We start from the raw sequence: 21,054 nt of genomic DNA on the forward strand, positions 1-21,054 counted from the left end.
TCATTACAACAATTTCAACAATAAACAAAGGGGGAAACAATCCAAATGTCCTTCAACAGAAGACTAAAGGTAGAACATACAATGGCTTATTACTAAGCCATAAAGATAAATGTAGTCTGGATTCATGCTCCAGCAGAGATGAACCTTGAAAACATATGTTGAGTGTACTACATCAGACACAAAGGAACAAATATTGTATTATCCACTTGTTTGACCTGTCTATAGTCAGCAAATGCATAGAGACAGAAAGTAGATTGGTACATGGATATCAAGGACTGGGTGGCTGGAATGGAGAGCTATTGTTAGGTAGCCCAGTTAGGGAGGGGTCCCTCCCATGCCTCTACAGGCTCCATAGAGGGAATTGGGAAGGAATAAGGAGATCATTAGGCACCTATGAAGACCTTAACTAGGCATGCTCAAATTCAGGCCCCAAGCTTGGTGGACATTACACCTGGGCAGACCAAACTAGGCCCAGGTGGGCTTAATTCAGTCAATGGGTTCAACAATATATCTTCGACCATGCCTCTCCAGCCAGAGGTTTAAAATACCTTGGTGGAGGGAAGGCCGGTCTCTTTTCACCCCGCTCCTGCACCTGCTCCAGCCGTGCAGTGCTCTCTCTGGCCTCAGGTCACCACACGTGGGCGCGCACTCCCACGAGGTCACCTGTGTTCAGCTGTGAACCCCAGCATGGCTTCCGTGTGGTTTGACACACTTTCCTGAAATGTGTACTGTTTTGAGGCTGTAAACCTGAACCTTCTCTCATCCTTCATACAAACCCACTTACATTACAAACGGACTTTGGAATGAATTCTTTCTCATCCAAAGCCAAGAACTGAGGTATTACCCACTTGAGAAATCTCACATGATTATTGTCTTGAGTGATAAAAATGTTTTATTTAAATTGTGTTTATATGGCTTTTTTTTTACATTTTATATGTGAGGAAACAAATAAAAAATTAGGGGAAAGCAGTCAAGTGAAAATATTCTCTGTGTGAACTTGGATCACTGCTTTGCCTGAGCCTACAAATGAGCACCACATGTCAACCAAAAGCATAGCTGGAGTCAGGGAATGCCTTAATTCTAAAATACAGGGGAAGGGACAGTCAAGGCACAGCCAACAGGGGAAGGGACAGTCAAGGCACAGCCAGCAGGGGAAGGAACTTCATGCAAGAACAATTTCGCCATTGTTTCAAGCCAGAAACAGGAGTTTACACCCTGAGATTTTTTTTTTTTAAGTGGAAAGTTGCATGGAAAGCAACAACTTGGAACCCCACAAGAGCAGAACGTTTCTAAACTCAGATCTGTCCAGGTCAGCTCGAGGTCTGGAGGCCCTCTCGGAAACAGCCTCCCAGGATCCGCTGCATTAGCTATGCTGGATGATTCATCCCAACGCGGAGCAGGAAAGGGTCTGAGGTGAGCCAGTGGGGTCTGGATAGCCAACTCCTATAGAATCCGGCGTCTCAAACCCAGAGGCTGCCGTCTTCTTCAAAATGTGAGGCAACCTGCTATGTGAATGGCGCATGTTAAACTGGTGTTGCTCTGCTTACTCGCTTTTCATTTTGCCTTGATGTGGCGGCAAACCACTCTGGAAGAGCTTGCAAGATTTCTCCCAGGAAGAAAAGTCTGGGGACACCAGCTTTCAGTACATAACACAACCCAGGGTTATAATACATAATCATAACATACGACAAAGTTGTAAGAAATTCACTTGTCAACAAAGACAGACATTTCATGGATCAGTGACTATGGGTACTCTCCCTTTTTGGAATCTACACACTGATTGTAATGCTAATGCATTTAAATGGGCGATCAAGGCAGTTGGGAGTACAGAACACAGAACTGGGAAAACCCGATGGAGACTAAAAAGTGCGAGGGGAAAGAGAGGGCAGGATTTATAATTGAGTTCCCCTGTGACAATGAAAACAGTTCAACAATTCCCTGTCACTGATATGCTGACTGAGTAAAAACAAAGGAATAACCGTACATGCAGCAGCCAAGTGCTGTGAGGTCAATAGATGTGACAGGTTTCTAACATCCAGGGTGGTTGACAACTGAGCTAAAACAGAGTTAGCCTCAGAAAGCATGCAAATTTCACTTGGCTCTTTCCCCAAGTCGGGCTGCAATAGCTCCATTTGAAAGAGAAACTATTAGCACCTGATTTCCATCTCCAGGGCAGGATTCTGAAAAATAAACCACTCTAAGGTGCAAGGTTGAGGGCCAGTGCCAAGTGTAATTCCCCATAACCAGAGCTGTGGAATGTTCTTCTTTCAGATGGAAAGTGCTGGAACAGCTTATGCCCATGGTGACAGAAAAGTTCAGATTTCTTCAATGGTCTGAAAACAGTCATTTTAGTTAAAGGAACTCATGAAAGCGAAACTGACTTTTACTCAATTCGTTGCGCAACTAAAATAACATTCTGAAATAATCATTACAGAATTAAAAAGTAGTGGGCTGTGCCTGGGGCGGCTGTCTGCCAGGTTAGCAGTTAAAAACCACCAGCCGTTCTGGGGGAGAAAGAAAGTACATTGCTTCTATAAATAGTTACAATCACGGAAGCTACATGAACAGTTCTACTCTGTCCCACAGGGTCTCTGTCAGTCAGAACCACCTCCGTGTCAGTGAGTTCTGCGTTATGAAGATTAATATGACTGAAATAAAAAGTTGAAGGAAGATCCAATAACAACAATTCAAGGATGGTGTAGGACCTGCCAGCGTTTTCTTCTGCGGTCTTTGTTTCCTACACAGGGTCGCTATGGCACCTAACAACTCTACACTCAACCGACAACAAAATAACCAACTCTCTGAATATAGGTTGACCGCATTGGACATCTAAGAAATTACTGTTTCTTAGGTAAGGAAAAATAAATGCTAATAGTTTAAAACAACAACAAAAACCTCTTGATAAATCTGACATTCTCAATTTCTGTCTTTTTAAAAATAGTTTTATTGGCATAAAATCCACACATCACAATTTAATCGTTCAGTCATATTAACAAGAGTGCCATCACCACCACAATCATGTGCAGGACATTTCCTGAAGTATCCTCATTATCGTTAGCTCCCATTCTCCCCCGTCCCCACATCCCCAATTCTCCCATGCAGGACCCTAGGTAATATCAATCCACTGTCTCACAGATTATCTATCCTGAATTTAATAAAATCATACATAATGCAAATGACAAGCAAGCAAAAACACTCGAGCAATGACTAAACAACACATAGAAAAACATCAACTGAAAAATAAAGCAGAAAATATTAAAAACTGAACCAAGTTGAAAACGGATCAAACGGGAGATTAAATGATATTAATCAGTATTACATTTTAACCTAACTCAGCAGCATTTCCAAGATAGGCTTAATTGAAGACCACGTGCTAGAGGGTTTTTACATTTATTTTATGTCTGAATCAATGCCCATGACTTGATTGGAATAGGAGCAGCTGCACAGCAAAAACCTTCGAGGTGAGAAAGATTTGTCATGCTCCACTCTGATAAGAACTAAATTTGGGGTGTGCTTTTTGAAATGTTCATCATGCCACATTAAATCACTACCCAATAGGAACTATTAGAATGGATCAACACTAGCCCCAAATGAAAATCTTCATGAAAAAAGTCCAGAGCTTTAAAATATAAATCAAGAGCAGGAAAACCCAAAATGTTTCCTGTGTCAGGTCGAAAGAAAAATAGGTTCTCTTGGAAGCTTGTTTCCAGTAATAGCCATCCCCAAACACATCAGCCTAATTTCCTCCTCACTGCTCAGTCAACCGCCTAGCCCCTCCTCCCCTTCACTCTCCACCCCCAGAGTTACTTGGAGAACGATAATCACACAGCAAAGCAACGGTCTGCACAGTGATCTGCACATCCCTCGGTGAAAACCTCATCTCTGATCTTCAAGCTTATTTTTAATCTCAAAAATGTCAGCAACGCCGTACTGAGGTGAATCCCAAACTTACCATAAAAAGTCAACTGTCCCTTTGCTACATTTTTCCCTCTTGAGTTTTCAGCCACACATTCGTATAACCCAGCATCCTCCTGCTGAAAGTTGGGGATTTCAAGAGTCCCGTTTGACTTGTGTCTTCTGACTTTCCTTGCTATTGGCTTTCCATCTGTTCGTCGCCAGGCAATAGTTGGAACCGGGCTGTTAGCAGGAATAAAGAGCAGTCAATGAAATAGAGAAACTCTAGTTATTTAAATCTATGCGCCTAACATCTTCCTTCTATAATTTAAGGGATTACATTAGGCAATCCAAAGTGATTTGCACTGGGTTGCTAACCAAATGGTCAGCGGTTTGAAACCACCAGCTGCTCCACTGAAGACATTTTTTTTATTTCCATAAAGACTTATGGGACTAAATCTTGGACATCAGGGCAGTTCTATCCTGTCCCACAGGGTCACTGTGCATCAGCATTGACTCTATGATAGTGAGTGGCTACTTCAAATACCGAGAGAAGCAATTTTTGAGGTCTTCATGCCCTCATTTTCATTATGACTTTACCTATATCCACATCTCTAGTATTATCAGTTAGTGTTTTTATTGAGATTTAATCATGTTATTAATCTTAGATCATGTCATCTATTTCCTATGCAAAATTCTCTGAATTGAAAGCAGATTGTGTATGATGTCATAATTTCTAATACGTACACTTTTGGAATTACACATTAAAATAAAAGGTTCATTGACATAAGTTGGCTATCAGTTATTTTACATTTCCATCATTGGGATGGAAGCGTTATCCCTGCTCCAAAAATATGGGGGAGTTCTGTGACTACCGTGACTAACGAAATAAGGCAGGAAACTGGAGTGCTAGGTCCTAGGTGACATAAACAGTTTGCACTGCACAATTCACTGAGGGCTGGTGGACTGAGCCCACTGAGTGACGGTGCTGTGTTCTGCTCTGGTAAAGATCACCGCCCTATGGAACCCTTTTAGATTATGGAACACGCCATCTCTGGGCATTAGAATCAACTTGGTGGCGATGGGTTGGTTTTTCTCTTGGTTTAGCATTGTGCCAGTTTGCAAGCCCAGGTATTAAGAATGCTTTCTACCAGAGACAGTCACGTGGGAGAGAAGCCTCATAAGGCTCTGCAGTTGATAATCCTAGGGAACCGGCCTTCTAGCATGTGCACCAAGGCACCAGAAATGCCAGTGCAATGCTTCTGGACATTCCAGACCAACTCATCTTCTCCCTGAATATCACTGAGAGGCTGGGCCTGATGCCACCCAGAGCAGAAGAATCATCCAGCCAAGCCCTGTGCAAATTTCTGATGCACTGAGTTGTGGGAGACAGGGAAGCACTGGTTGCCACACGATGCTAAATGTATTATGCAGCCATAGATAACATCATCGGTATATTGGCGTACATCTTTTCATTTATCAACAGCAAAAGTCTTCTTTCAGCAATAGCCAAATAATTAAGAAATGGGAGAACTAATAAACTAAATATTGGGGAGACCCAGCTTACGTGCTGACACAGAGGTAAGGGTTTTGTTGTTTGTTTTGATGTATATTATTTTGAACAATATAATTATTCTCCTCCTTGTTGCTACCTATTTCATTGGGCACTTATCAATTTATAGCAATCCATTCCAAAGGTTGGAAACTGGAAGCCCACCCCCTACATCCAAAGTGATGTAGGAAAACTCTACTTAAAATATTCAGATAAATGAGGAAGCAATCTATGAGGGTCTTTATGTACTCTCAAGGCATCTGTGGCCCTACAGCCATGACATTTAGCACATCTGAAAGTGACGGGAGGGCATCATTCAGTCTACAAATCAATGGCTCACGAAGCTACCCTCTACTTTTAAGATCACAGCTTCCCAGCAGGAGACATATTTACTTTTTTTTTTTTCACAAAAACACACACAGAGAGAAGTAATTAGGCTAAAGAATTGATAATCTTCTCAGGAAAACTTGAGATAGTATTTAAAATGTTAAAATCATCAAGTATGCAATAGCTGTTTTAAAGTAATTTAAGTTTCCTAGACACTCAAAATGCAAAAAAGAAAAGCCCCCCCTCTCCCCCCCCCAGAACCGGGGGCCCATCAAAAGGTCATTGAAGGTGTCTTTACATTTGATGAGACACACACTTCTCTACATATGTGCCTTTAAAAATAACTGTAGCTGACACATAGCCAGTCTGCTCCTAAGTGGGAGATGATGATGTGCTGCGGCAGCTGGATGATCACACCCAAATATTTCTGTGTAGATGAAGGAGCCCAATTTAGGCCTTTTGTTTATTCTAGTGCCATTCAAGCAGTATGAATAGAGTTTAATTCATAGGCCCCTTTGAAGTGGGAACAACGCCTTTTTCTCCTAAAAATTCCAAGGTGTCACCTTGCAGAGTTTACTAAACCAGGACTCAGGAGTTACCTGCTCTCACCTTTTCCTGGGCCACTTTCTCCAAGGAGGCAGATTAGTTTTTCCGTTTTTTAGTTACATGCTATTGTGAAAATCACTTTTCGTGATCAAGTCCGCATAAACCTTCTTCAGTTGAGGAATTAAACAATGCCAATGTCATTTTAAACTCTTAAGTGACAAGTTTGACCAGTAGTTTGAGAACGCCAGCAGCTCAGTGGGAAATAGACTGGGTTTTCTACTCCGGTGAGCAGTTACAGGCTCAGACCCCCGTCAGGTCTCACTGTGAGTCAGCATTGACTCGACGGCAGTGAGGCTGAAGTTGGGTCACTGTTTAGAAGGTGGTGCAGGAGTAGGTGGTGGCGCTCATCTAGTGGGTGGGTCTTTAAGCGCTGTGGGTGTGGCTGCGCAGTGTGGGAATGATGCCTCCTGAAGGCTGAGGCAAAGACAAATAAAACACACAAAAGAAAAAAAGGAAAATCAAACACTGCCTGCCTCACAACACGCTCACCAAAACAAATTCAAAAATAATAAAAACAAACAAAATCTAAACAAAACAAAAGTCAAGAGAGGGGAAACATCCAATGATAAGAAGAAAATAACAATTAAAAATAGGGAAAAGAAAAGACCAAGGAAGAAAAGATAAAACAGGAAGAAAGTAAATCAAAAGAAAAATGAGTGCTAGAGAGTAAAATAAAGTAAAAGAGGGAGGAAAAATAATAGAAGTAGAAGAAAATAGGGGGGAGGGGAGGAAACCGGAGCACGTGCGCTCACACGAAACCCAACGGAAACCAATCCCACAGATTGGATCCTGAGTCGCAGAGACTCCACGGGGCCAAGGAGAATGCTGCGCAGTTCTGAAGCCGCAGCTGTTTGCAGAACAGACTGCCTGGTCGCTTTCACACAGAGCAGCTGGGACAGCTCCACTGTGGACTTCCTTCGCTATCGTCCAATGCTCAGTCATTTTAACCAGGGTGCCTTAACGCAGGAGAAAGGGAGGAACTGTGAGACAAGAGAACCTTAGAGATGGCGGGGCACAGAATGAGCAACACTAGGGGGAGGGGAAGCTAAGACGTTGTCTGAGACAAGAAACGTGTTATGGGTTGGTGCTGTCGTCTAGTTCAGGAGGTCTGGGTGGGTGGGATGCGTGGACCTAGAGAAAGTTCCTGCTGGCCTATCTGGATGCCATCCACTGGCGTGGGCATTATTTGGATAGATTGTGTTTTTGTTGAATTTCTTTCAAGATTGTTCTGTGCTTCATACAAAGTGGGATTGTCGACTTGTGTATTTGTTTGCAATTCTATTATCATCTTTAACTTTAAATTAAAAATATCACCTGAAGTTTCCTTAAAATAAAAAAAAGTAGTTCATCTTAGTATGCCTGCCTGGAGCATTGTGGCACAGGGCGGTTTTAAGAGCCATGAAGATGGGATCAAGTAGCAGCTAGAAGAGCTCGGGAAGAACCTTCGGGGGTCGAGTTTACATGAACAAAGAAGGGGCAACTCCACACAGGAGGGTGAGAGTGGTCGCTCACTCAAGGACTGTCATCAATAGCCCTGCGCTATAATGTAAGAGTCCTTGCATCGGAACATGCTCTGTTGTGTTTACTCTCAGAACAACAAAATAATTCCATTTCCCCAAAATTCATGCACAATCTAAACACACTTATTTCAAATGATAGTTAATGTCAACCCTTTCTTCTGGTTACTGTCAAATAAAATGCCCCAATCAATTTGTATTTTATCTTCTTATGGCCTCTAATAGATGAAAAAATTACTTAATCCAACTAGGTTTACCTAAGGTTAATCCATACACTGAATAATAAAGTTGGGGCAATGTTTGGATGACTGGAAAATCCAGACTCCTGTGCACGTGGTTAGGTTTTCCCTGCCTCTCACTGAAGCACAAGGAAATCCAAAGTGGGGGAGAATAGACAAAGATTTTAAAAAGAACTTCAAGCAAAGTTCGATGCATCACCTGGAAACTTGGACCGGAATTAAAGCCCATCGTTTTCCAAATACTTTGACTGAACCTTCAGTGAAGGCCACTGCTTTTTCTGTCATTTGGGGTTAGACAGCATACCTGTTCCAGGTCATAGTAATAGGAGAAAACGCCTTTTCAGAATTGCCCATTCTTCTCTCCTTTGTAGCCATGTCAGTTGTGGCAGGCTAATCCTCCCAGGGCAATTACGGCCCTCTCTCTTTGTGAGAGGGCAGAAGCAAAGATGCACACCCCGAATTACAAAAAGAACCACTGGACTTGCTTTTCCATCACCGCTGAATGATCACTGTGCACCATGCAAAGAAAACTCTACACCTGCCCATGTTGGAGGGGGAGCAGGAGGAGGAGAAGGAGGTAAAGAAAGCAGAACTTACTTTCCCAAGGCAAAGCATTCCAGCTTCACTGTGGCTCCTTTGGCAGTCGGGACCGTTTCTGGGAATTGCACCTCTATTTTTGGCTCATATTCACCCATCACCCCTGTGAATAAACAAAAGGCTAAGTCTTGGAGACTCTTTTAAACCACACACAAGTGCTTTTCTGTTAATGGAGGAAGCTCCTATACATCATTATGTGCACAATTAATTTGTAATTAAAACAGGCCCCTATCTCTGGCAACCGTGAATTGTGGCTCTTCTCCCAGTTACTGCTAGAGGAAAATTTGTATCACAGATTCACACCATCTGCCGAGAATTAAATTCTGCATACCTACAAGTTCACTTCTGAAGCATTTTTTTTTTTCAGGAACTCTTTGGGGGTAGTGGGGAGATAAAGTCCTCATCACAAAAATAATCAAATGAATTATCTTTCTGGAACCTCAATTGAGAGATATTGAAAATAGTTATAAAAATATTTGCTTTGGCATGTGAATCTAAGGAAAAAATAGCTGAAAAATAAATTGGTGGCCATAGCTTTTACTTTGTCTTTCACTTCCAAGGTCAGTGTGAATTAATACGTTCAAGGTAAAATCCAGTACCTATATTTCTATCATGGCCTGAATTAATGAAGGAGAAATGCTTGGAAGCAACCTTATAGACACCAGCTTGAAACTTATACCCACTTTTCCCCACAGTCTCCTGAGTTAGAACATCTTACTGTCACACACACATCCTGGAAAATGATTCTACTGCTATAGTCAAGATAACACAACTTAAAAATTATATAAGTAAATGTTTATCAACTGTTCCTTATCCAGTCATTCTTTTAAAACGTTTGTGAATTAGGTGAAGGTTTATAAAGCACACCATCAATTTCATACTTAACAGTCGATACACATCTTGTTTCAATGCATCCACTGCAGGCCCCTCGGTGTGCCAGCCTCGATCCCATTTCCTCCATTTCCCACGTTTCCATTCTTCCTTCTTTTCTAACCTCTGTACTTTGTCCTTGCATGAATGCTGCTCTTTTACCTTACACGCATGGCGATTCTAACATGGGCGTGGTTCAGTGTCAGAGTCTCTATCCAACCAGTAGGCATGGTGTTTTTTATGCTTTTGGGTTTCCCCCTCATATTTTTCTTCCCTACTACCCAGAACTTTCTAATGAGATCCCTTTCAGGGTGGTTGGTAGTGGTGCTTAGTTTTTCAGGCCTCAGGGCTGCAGAAACTTATCAATACATTGATGACACCATATATTACCATCCTAATTGTTTTTATATGTTTATTCTTATTCAATGTATGGTTACTTTTCCACTCTCTTGAACTCATCTGTACTACTGTGAGTTTAGAATTATCAAGTACACTAAAAATCAAGCGGATGTTCCCAATCACCTCTCCTTAGACTCCCTACAGGCACCAGAACGAGGCCAAGGCTTCTGAGTGTTGGTGGTGGTGGTATTAGGTGTCATTGAATTTGTCCCAACTCATGGAAGCCCAACGTACAACAGCACAAAACACTGAGTATTCTGCCACCATCCTCACAACCGTTCCTAGGTTTGTGACCATTGTGGCAGACTGGATTGATTTATCTCAGTGAGGATCTTCCTCAGGTTGACTGGCCCTCTGGTTTACCAGCCATGATGTCCCTTTTCAAAGACTGGTTCCTCCTGATACACATCCAAAGTACGTGCGTGAAAAGGTTCCCAATACAAAGCTTAAGGTAATGAATGGATGGGAACAGCTGCCTTAACGAAGAGAGCCAATTTGCACAGAAGGTGACCCTACTCTTCTGTGGTTTCAGGGTTTGAGAAACAGCAGGGAAGGCCTCAACCTGGGGGCCCCAAAAAAATCTATGTCTCAGTAATGCAGGTTTGTTATGAGGTTTATTCAAAGTCACCCCTCCCCAATTGGATCACAAGGGGTATTGAGTCTGGAAGAGACCTCTGAAATAGTTTATTTGAACGTTATAAATCTTAGGTTTAATAAGGTTGTGTATGCTTTTCTACAGAGAGACCCCATAGCTAGTGTGATGGTGAACATGGAAACTTGGCTAGCCTATGGTATTCAGCTGTTTATTCAAACAGGTGAATCAAACACTAGTTTAGGTGCTATAATAATCATCTGTGATTAAATTTATAGGCTTTAAGTAAAGAAGATTACCTTCCATGATGTATGTTGGGTTTTTCATACCTTGGAGACTTTTAAAGCAAAACTGGAAACTTTGGGACGGAAGGTTTTGCTCCCAGACTTCTATGTAGCTATCCTTCCAGAATTCCTTTATCCTATCACCTGATCAATTTTTGGACATAAAACTACTACTGAAAATTTCAGTCTATTGGTTGGTCCATGGATTTTACCAATCCTAATTTTAATTATTTTCTTTTAAAAAAATTTTTATTATTGTTTTCTTTTTTTTTTACATTTTATTAGGGGCTCATACAACTTTTATCAAAATCCATACATATACATACATCAATTGTATATAGCACATCCATACATTCTTTGCCCTAATCATTTTCAAAGCATTTGCTCTCCACTTAAGCCCTTTGCATCAGGTCCTCTTTTTCCCCCCCTCCCTCCCCACTCCCCCCTCCCTCATGAGCCCTTGATAATTTATAGATTGTTATTTTGTCATATCTTGCCCTATCCAGAGTCTCCCTTCCCCCCCTTCTCTGCCGTCCCCCTCTCAGGGAGGAGGTCACATGTGGATCCTTGTAATCAGTTCCCCCTTTCCAACCCACTCACCCTCCACTCTCCCAGCATTGCCCCTCACATCCTTGGTCCTGAAGGTATCATCCACCCTGGATTCCCTGTGCCTCCAGCCCTCATATGTACCAGTGTACAACCTCTGCCCTATCCAGCCCTGCAAGGTAGAATTTGGATCATGGTAGTTGGGGGGAGGAAGCATCCAGGATCTGGGGGAAAGCTGTGTTCTTCATCGGTACTACCTCGCACCCTGACTGACCTATCTACTCTCCTAAACCCCTTTGTGAGGGGATCTCCAGTGGCCGACAAATGGGCTTTGGGTTTCCACTCTGCACTTCCCCCTTCATTCACTATGGTATATATATATTTTGCATGATGCCTTATACCTGGTCCCTTTAGCACCTTGTGATCGCACAGGCTGGTGTGCTTCTTCCATTTGGGCTTTGTTGCTTCTGAGCTAGATGGCCACTTGTTCACCTTCAAGCCTTTAAGACCCCAGACACTATCTCTTTTGATAGCCGGGCACCATCAGCTTTCTTCGCCACATTTGCTTATGCACCTGTTTGTCTTCAGCGATCGTATCATGGAGGTGTGCCGCCAATGATATGATTTTTTGTTCTTTGATGCCTCATAACTGATCCCTTCGGGACCTCATGATCACACAAGCTGGTGTGTTCTTCCATGTGGGCTTTGTTGCTTCTGAGCTAGATGGCCGCTTGTTTATCTTCAAGTCCTTAAGACCCCAGACACTATCTCTTTTGATAGCCGGGCACCATCAGCTTTCTTCACCACATTTACTTGTTCACCCGCTTTGGCTTCAGCAGTTGTGTCGGGAGGGTGAACATCGTAGAGTGCCAATTTAATAAAAGAAAGTATTCATGCATTGAGGAGTGCTTGAGTAGAGACCCAAGGTCCTTCCGCCACCTTAATACTAAACCTATAAATATAGACACATAGATCTATTTCCCCATCCTCATATATATATTTGCGTGTACATGTCTTTGTCTGAACCTCTATAAATGCCCTTTGACTCCTAGCTCTTTCCTCCATCTCCCTTGACTTTCCTCCTGCCCCACTACCATGCTCTGTCCCCACCTGGGTTACAGCTATACCTCTCCTTTACATAACCTTACCCTTGATCATTCCCTACCAGGCCTGCCACTCCCCCCTCACTCCCATTTTGGGTCCCATGTTGTTCCCTTGTAATTTTAATTTTTTAATCCTAAAAATTTTAAGAGCAAATTCCTCAAAAATCTCTCTATATATATTTATATGATGAATGCTATTCACAAGGTTTTCACTAGCCATTATTTCAGAAGGAGATACTTCTCCCTAGTCTATCTTAGACTGGAAGAAATATGAGCACCATGGGTGCTCCTACTGGTCCTTGAAATACTGCTGGTAGAGCTTCTAGGATAAAGCAACACAAGTCACCACAGTACATCAAAGTGAAGAAGACAATAGTTCAAAGAAGAATGCATGCACAAGAATTATCATGTTGGTGAAGAATACTCATACACCATACACTGCTAGAGGAACAAACAAAATCTGACTTGGAAGAAGTACAGCTAGAATTCTTCTTAGCAAAGATGCTAACTCTTCATCTCATGTACTTGGACATGCTATCAATATGGACTTGATCCTTGCTTCATAAAATAGAAAATGAGTAAAAAAGAAGCCCCTTAATGAAATAAATTGATAAAGGGCTATAAGAATGGGTTCAAATATGGAAATGATTGTTAGGATGGTGCAGGACTGGACAGAGCTACATTCTGCTGCACAGAGGTTTGAGTCAGTTTCCAACGAGTCAGGACTAACACCATGGCAGCTAACAACACACACACACACATGCACACACACACACACACACGCACGCACACACACGCACACCTTATCATGGATTTCATCTTGCTTGGACCCACAATCAATGCTAATGGAAGCAGCAAAGAAGAGATCGAACAGCACAGCACACTGGGTAATATGCTGCATAAGACCTCTTTAAAGGGCTGAAAATCAAGCATACAACTTTAAAGACTAAGGTGCACATGGTATTTTTAGTTTTCTCATATGCACGTGAAAGTTGGACTTTGAATAACGAAGGCGGAAGAATCAATGTATTTGAATTATGATGTTCCCAAAGAATATTGAAGGTACCATGGACTGCCAAAGGAACAAACAAATTTGTCTTGGAAGATGTACAGCTTGAATGCTCCTTAGAAGCAAGGATGCAAGCTGGCCCCAATCCCAACTACATGGACAGCCGCCCCTCCCCCCAGGAGAATTGACTTCAGAGGACAGCAATGCAGCTACAGCTCAGGAAGAGAGACATGTCTGATCAGAGCACACGGGAACAAATGAAGGTGGAGGAAGAGCGAGTGGAGCACATCCTGGCCCACCAAGCTCTGAGGACGATATCCCGCTCAGAGCAGCCAATGCACAGAGAGGACCATATGGCCAGCCCCACTACGAGATGTGACATCCCTCACTGACCCATAGCCCTACAGAGGACAACACTGGAGACACAGTGTGGGAATCGTGCCCGATTGACCCCACCACACGGAGGCAAAACACTAAGGTGGAACACTAAAGGCATGCAACAGAACAGCAAGGGGAGCAGAGCAAGGACGTCCTGAGGGAGTACCAAAAATAGACTTTGCGGCCAGGGCATGGCACTCCATCAGAGTGGACCAGAAAACATTCCTAAAGGTCAACAAACAGACCTTGAACTATTATAGGCTTTTCTTTTTTATTTTTGTCATTGGTTTATTGTTGTTGTTTTGTTTTCTTTTGTTGCTTTGTTTTGCTCTTTCTTGGTTTTGTGCATATTATTATCTCTGCAGGTCTATCTAGATAAACTAGATGGGATAAAGAATCTGGAGGAGAAAACAATGAGACTGATAGTTCTGGGGGGCCATTGGAGAGGGGGAGGTGAGGGGAAAGGAAGTGGTATTAACAAATCCAGGGAAAAGGAATAACAAATGATCAAAAGTAGGTGGCAAGGGGGATGTAGGAGGCCTGGTAGGGCTTGATCAAGGGCAATGTAACAGAGAGGAATTACTGAAACCCAAATGAAGGCTGAGCATGATAGTGGGACAAGAGAAAAGTAAAAAGAAATAGAGGAAAGAACTAGTAAGCAAAGGGCATTGATAGAGGCCTAAATACAGGCATGTACATATGTAAATATATTTATAGCTGATGATGAGGAAATTGATCTATGTGCATATATTTAAAGGTTTAATATTAAGATAGTAGATGGACATTGGGCCTCCACTCAAGTACTCCCTCAGTGCAAGAACAATTTGTTCTATTAAACTGGCATTCCATGATGCTCACCTTCCCGGCATGATCACTGAAGACAAAGCAAGTGCATAAGGAAATGTGGTGAAGAAAGCTGATGGTGCCTGGCTATCAAAAGATACAGTGCCTGGGGTCTTAAAAATTTGAAGATAAACAAGCGTCCATCGATTTGAGAAGCAAAAAAGCTCACATGGAAGAAGCACACAGCTTTTGTGATAACAAGGTCTTGAAGGGATCGGGCATCAAAGAAAAAAAAATATATCATTGTGAATGAGGGGAGTGCAGAGTGGAGATTCAAAGCACATCTGTAGGCATTGGGACATCCCCTTACAGAAGGGTCATGGGGAGGAGAGGAGTCAGTCAGGGTGCGGTATAGCAATGGTGAAACATACAACTTTCCTCTAGTTCTTTTATCTTTTCTCCCCATCACCCCACTCCAATCCTGATCCCAATTCTACCTTACAAATCCAGCTAGACCAGAGGATATACACTGGTACAGATAGGAACTGGAAACACAGGGAATCCAGCACAGATGAACCCCTCAGGACCAGTGGAGAAAGTGGTGATACCAGGAGGGTAAAAGGAAGGGGGGAGTCGAAAGAGGGAACTGATTACAAAGATCTACATATAACCCCCTCCCTTGGGGATGGACAACAGAAAAATGGGTGAAGGAAGACATCAGACAGTGTAAGACATGACAAAATAATAATAATTTATAAATTATCAAGGGTTTGTGAAGGAGGGTGGAGCAGAGTGGGAGGGGGGAAATGAGGAGCTGATACCAAGGGCTCAAGTAGAAAGAAAATGTTTTGAAAATGATGACGGCAACAAATGTACAAATGTGCTTGACACAATGGATGTATGTGTGGATTGTGATAAGAATTGTACAAACCCCCAATCAAATGATTTTTTTAAAAAGAAGCAAGGATGTAATACTTTATCTCACTTGCTTTGGATATGTTTTAGGAGCAACTAGTTCATGGGAAAGGACATCATGCTTGGTAAAGTAGAGGGGCAGTGAAAAATAAAAAGACCCTTAACAAGGTAGATTGACACAGTTACTGCAAGAATGTACTCAGATGTAACAACATTTGTGAAGATGATGCAGGACTGGGCTGTGTTAGTTGTGTTGTGCATAGGATTGCTACGTCAGAGCCAATTCGACAATACCCAACAGCAACAACAACCTATAATTACTGCACATTTCTGCTATGTTTCTCCAGAATAGAATTCTAACAAGGACATCTAGCATTATGCTCTTGAAGGGACTCATTCCCCAAAGATTAAACTCACAGTGCTAACCAATCCCTTCCTTTCCCAAGCAACATTTCTGTCTCTAAGGAGAGAAACGTTTGCTTTGTGTTTCACAGTGGTCAGTGTGGAAATTCAGATTTTTGACTCCTCTTTTTAACCTTTCACATCTCATCCCAATACAGCAATTGATATCCTCACAAAATTACATTGTGATATTTTAAGTTTATGCTTGACAAGTTCACATACAAAATCATCCCTCTTTCAAATTTTGGATTAACCCCTGCTCTCTGAATTTTCCTCCACCCAAGTGAGCATTTGCTGAAAAGACAGACTGGTGCAGCAGGCATACCTAAGAACGGCTTTCACACCCCGCTGCCAGACTTGCTAACAGCCATTCTCATACAGTTGAATCATTGTCCCATAAATATCAGTAGTTCGTCTCTGACAGCAGTGAGCAAGTTAACACCTTTTAGTGCTGTGTACAAGGCTGTGTACTCTGAGCATCATGCTAATTAAAAACAGAATTGCCAGGAGATAAAGCTCTCCACCCCGCCCACGGAAGCTAGACAATCTGCATTGCATGTATCAGAGGCAGATGAGACAGGAAGGTTAAAATAAAAGGGACAAACACGTCTTAGGAGTGATCCGTTTTCTTCACTGTTGCCCTCTTTCTAAAAGTATTACATATTAATTTGTATTGAAGCAACCCAACTATGAGAGATATATCAAGGAGAAAAATATATCTCACACAACTTAGTGCTGAGCAACTGACATGTTGCTTGCAGTGAGGATTTCAAGGTCGTCAGAGACTGCGTACTGTAGACCAGACTAAGACCTTTTTCCTTTAGCGTCTGACTCATATTGCTCTCCCTTGTCCTCGGTCTTCTATACACATTAGATCACCATCATTGCCACCCACTCTCTGCCATCCCTCTTTTTCAGTTTATAGTGACCCAATGGGACATAGGAGCACTGTTTCTTAGAATTTCTGAAACTGTAAATCTTTACAGAAGCAGACAACCTCATCTTTCTCTCATGGAGCCACTGATGGGGTTGAACCATTGTCCTGTGCTGAGCAGCCAGCGCTTCACTCATTATGTCACCAGGGTTCCCTACTCTCCCCACTAGGGGTCTTTCTTTGACCAGAAACTGCCTTCTCTTGAGTAGCGTTATTGATTTCCATCAGCTTGATAGCTCTTTAGAAACATGCCATCTCTTCTATGGTATTTTTACTTCCTTTAGGAAGTTTATCTGATATATTTTGTTTTGTTTTGTATCCCACACAAATCTTAGCTCAGCACCAGGCATGTGGGTAAATGAATGGAAGGGGCAAGAATTTGCGGAAGTAAAGAAGTGATGTAGAAATGCTGGCCTTTATGCTATTAAGCCAAACGTGTACTTCTAGGTATGGGCATCCTTCTGAAGTACCATTGTGGCTTCTACTGTGAATTTACAGCCTTATCGTCATCCTTTTAAATTTTCAGTTTAGTGAAATGACTATGTCTATGTTTTTACGTGAATGATGTCTGGGTTCGTGCGCTGTGATGCCATGTTGTGGCTTTGGAATGTGAGTCGCAGCAATATGAGTAAATGATGATAAAACAGTACAGAATATAAAGATGTGGATCAATGATGAAATAGCATGGTTTTAAGGAATTTAAACCACTGTTTAAAGAATTTCCATTGTACATAAATATTATCATTGCAATAACATCTTTAAAGAGGAAGAAAGCAATATTCTTCAACTATTTATGAACATTTTGAAGGTAACACTATGATTTCCATTTAATGTGGTTACAGCTGGCATGGGATGGCATTTTCTTTGATGCCTTCTTGTGCTCCTTAGCTCGTTGGCCCTGAAGAGGAGCCCTGGTGGTGGAGCGGGTACTCATCGGCTGCCATCTGAGAGGGTGGCAGCTGTTCGCAGGGAGAGAGCGAGGATTTTCCACTCCTGTAAACAGCTCCAGGCTCAGAAACCTACAGGGGCAGTTCTGCCCTGTCCTATAGGGTCACTATGAGTCACACTGACTCAAAGGCAGTGAGTGTGGTTTGCTTTGGGCCTTTGGATTATGCATTAGGTTTAAAAAGCTGTTGCCTTTATATTTTTTAAGAAACAAAAGTTCCTTTGCAACAGGAATGTGTTTCCAAGTGATTCCTTGGACCTGTTTACCCGGGAGTGCAGGACCTGTTCTGCACTTAATTGGTCGAAAGCTATTCTGTGACTTACACAATGATTAGACTAAGAGCAAGCTCCGAAGAACTTGCTTCAGCGCCCTTCTCCCATCTTTAAACTACTTGAAAAGATGGAAAAATATAAAGCTCTAACCATGGCTACACCACCAAGACAAAGAATTCCTATTGGAAGCACATAAAATATAGTTTGGTTTAATTAGCACATATAATATAGTCTGGATCTACTAGGACATAAAATCTTAGCAAAACTTTCTGCTACATGAAAAACCCAACTTGCCTTTAGAGATACATTGCTTGATTTCAATTCTAAATAGCACCTATACCTACATAAATTAAAAACAAAACAACCCCCCCCAAAAAAACCCAAATTATTAAAATTCATTGCCAGTGTTTTCTGTTTGGGGGTTAGAGAGCCAGTATAGCAAAAGTGGAAGTTCCACACTTAAAATTTCATACTCCAAATGTCTTCAGTATTCAGCAGCTGGCTCTTGTTATGTTCCAACAAATTAATTCAATAGCCGTCCACCTTGCAGCTACTATGAGCAGTGCACTCTAGCTAACATGGGCGCACAGACTTGCTCCTTATCTTTATGTTTTGTTCAATGCATGCCATATTCATGTGGCATTATTTCGGTAATGATTGTGCAACTGAAAGAGACGACTTCCTGGGAAAGACACAGCCAGAAACTCTTGGGTAGCCTCTACTTAAGCACTTCTGGGGGCGAGCCCCTCAAAGTACATTTCTTACAAGTTCTAACATCAAATAGTGTGGGGGGCCACTTTCTAAACAGGGACCAAGCAGACAGTTCCACCTAACAGTGGTAGCGGCCTCCTATAGGCTAGTCATTGGACGAGCACTTCTAATGCATTCCTACCAGGGATAAGGCCATGAAAACCTGTGTTCTCAGGGGAGACTTGTGGCAATGGTTGGCTGCTTTAAAATCTGGCCAGTCATTAAGCTTGATGCCGATGTCTCTGGGAACAGAAAATTCAACAAAAAATCACTGGCAATTTCTCGAACATGAAAGAGAAATCAGCCACACACGGTGCATGTTTAACTACACAGTGCACAGTACTGAGCTGGCAGAGGGGGGGCCCGTGTGTAGAGTTACATGCCGTAAGTTGTGCCAACACCTGCCTTCTCTGGAATCTGTGCTTGTTAAATTAATCCACAGAAGGAACTTTACCAACCTCTACTGGGTGGGATTTTTCTATTGAGAAACATTAACTCCCCAATGTAAAAAATTCCTATGCTGCCTCTTTTGAGAAACAAGTCAGATGATGTATATTCTAATAACCTTAACATTTTTGGAAATATCTGACTAGTCATACAGATTCCCTTCCCTACATTTACCAGAAAAACGAATACCCCAAACTCACTGCCATCAAGTCCATGCCGACTCAGAGCAAGCTATAGGAGAGGGAAGAAATTCCCCTGTGTATTTTCAAAACTATTTGCGGGAATAGAAATCCCTATCTTTGTCCTTCAGAGTGGCTGGTGGTTTTGAACTACTGACCTTTCCCTTTGCAGCCCAATATATAACCACTGCACCACCAGGGCTCCATTTACCATATTGCCTTTTTAAAGTGGTTAATTCTGTGCAGGATTGAAGGAGACAGGTTAGGGCCTACCTGACAGGCCACTGATCCATTTTACCAGCACATCCTGTTCAATAGTTGGAGTAGCATAACGGCAGTGTCCCAAGTGTGGACAACTGATGCAACACTTGTCTGAACCTACTCTTCTCTCTTAAGAGAGAAGTTCCTGAGGGCTGGATAGTATCTCTTACACTAGATATTTTAAGACAGCCTCAGAAACATATGAAAAATGAAGATGAACCCCATGATTCAACTTCACTGAAACATGCATATCATTTATTTTTCTATCAATAATTAAAATGCAGAGATAAGCTGAATTATCCCAGAACACTCACACATGTAAACGTGGAGTGACTCTACAGTCCTGCTTGTTTGGGGCACGTTGGTTACCCAGCTTTCTTTAGATATTTAATCGTTTCCTCTTTCACTCTCGAGACAGTACAAGTTTAGGTCTTCAAACCTTCTGAGCAGCCATTTGAAACATGGTAATTGGTCTCTCTGTTTGGAGGAAAGAAGAGTGATGGAAATCGAAGACACTTGGAAACAATTAGTTTAGTGGTTTAAGGGATCAAACAATATCAGTATCTATGACCCTGAGAACAGAATGTCTAGACGGTAACCGGCTACCACTACTGACTGTGATGAAAGAAAGCACATTAGAAGGTCCCAGGGAAACACGTAGAACTAAACTTACCCTTATAAAACAAGACTAGTTGGATATAGACTAATGGAACCCAGAGACTCCAGTCTTTAGTGGCTCAGATCTGGACATGAACTCACCCATGGGTCAGCTCTCAGCGGAACAGCAGGGGAGCCTATAAAGGGAAAAGCACTAGCACTGAGGAGCTAGGGGCACCTTCGAATGATCAGTCATTTGTGATCAAAAGTAAAGCATTTGTGCAAGGACAAAGCTAAGAAGGATTAGGAACTGAAAAAAGTAACCCAAGAAGGGATTGGGATCGTAGAAATTTCATTCTGGGATTCAAATCAATGAGAGAAAACAAAATGTCCATGAATTACTGAATGGAAAGCTGATATGTTATGTCAACAGGCAACCAGCTCACAATAACACTCTTTATCAGTTTAGGCAATATATCATAATGACATTTTCTAGATGAAAGAAAGCCAAGTGTTAATTAATGCAAATTTTATTTACAAAAAATTAAAAGGCTACTGGCTGGATTTTGTCCACAAATTATAATTGATTAGTCCTTGGTTAGAGGAAATGGGAAAAATAGAAATAATTAAGAAAATCAATATCTTTAAACACCAT

The 21,054-nt window shown here is 42.0% G+C and overlaps 1 protein-coding gene across 1 annotated transcript in view; it reads right to left on the reverse strand.

Annotated features, from left to right (window-relative positions):
* CNTN4 (contactin 4) overlaps positions 1 to 21,054 on the reverse strand; it is a 626,036-nt gene that overhangs the window by 239,085 nt on the left and 365,897 nt on the right. The window contains exons 6-7 of the mRNA XM_075549881.1: positions 8,733 to 8,835; positions 3,953 to 4,137 (exon numbers count right to left, since the gene is read on the reverse strand). Of these exons, the coding sequence (XP_075405996.1) occupies positions 3,953 to 4,137; positions 8,733 to 8,835 (288 nt within the window). The remainder of the gene's footprint in view (positions 1 to 3,952; positions 4,138 to 8,732; positions 8,836 to 21,054) is intronic.

This window comes from Tenrec ecaudatus, chromosome 5, assembly GCF_050624435.1.
Source record: "Tenrec ecaudatus isolate mTenEca1 chromosome 5, mTenEca1.hap1, whole genome shotgun sequence".
Taxonomy (NCBI): Eukaryota; Metazoa; Chordata; class Mammalia; order Afrosoricida; family Tenrecidae; genus Tenrec; species Tenrec ecaudatus.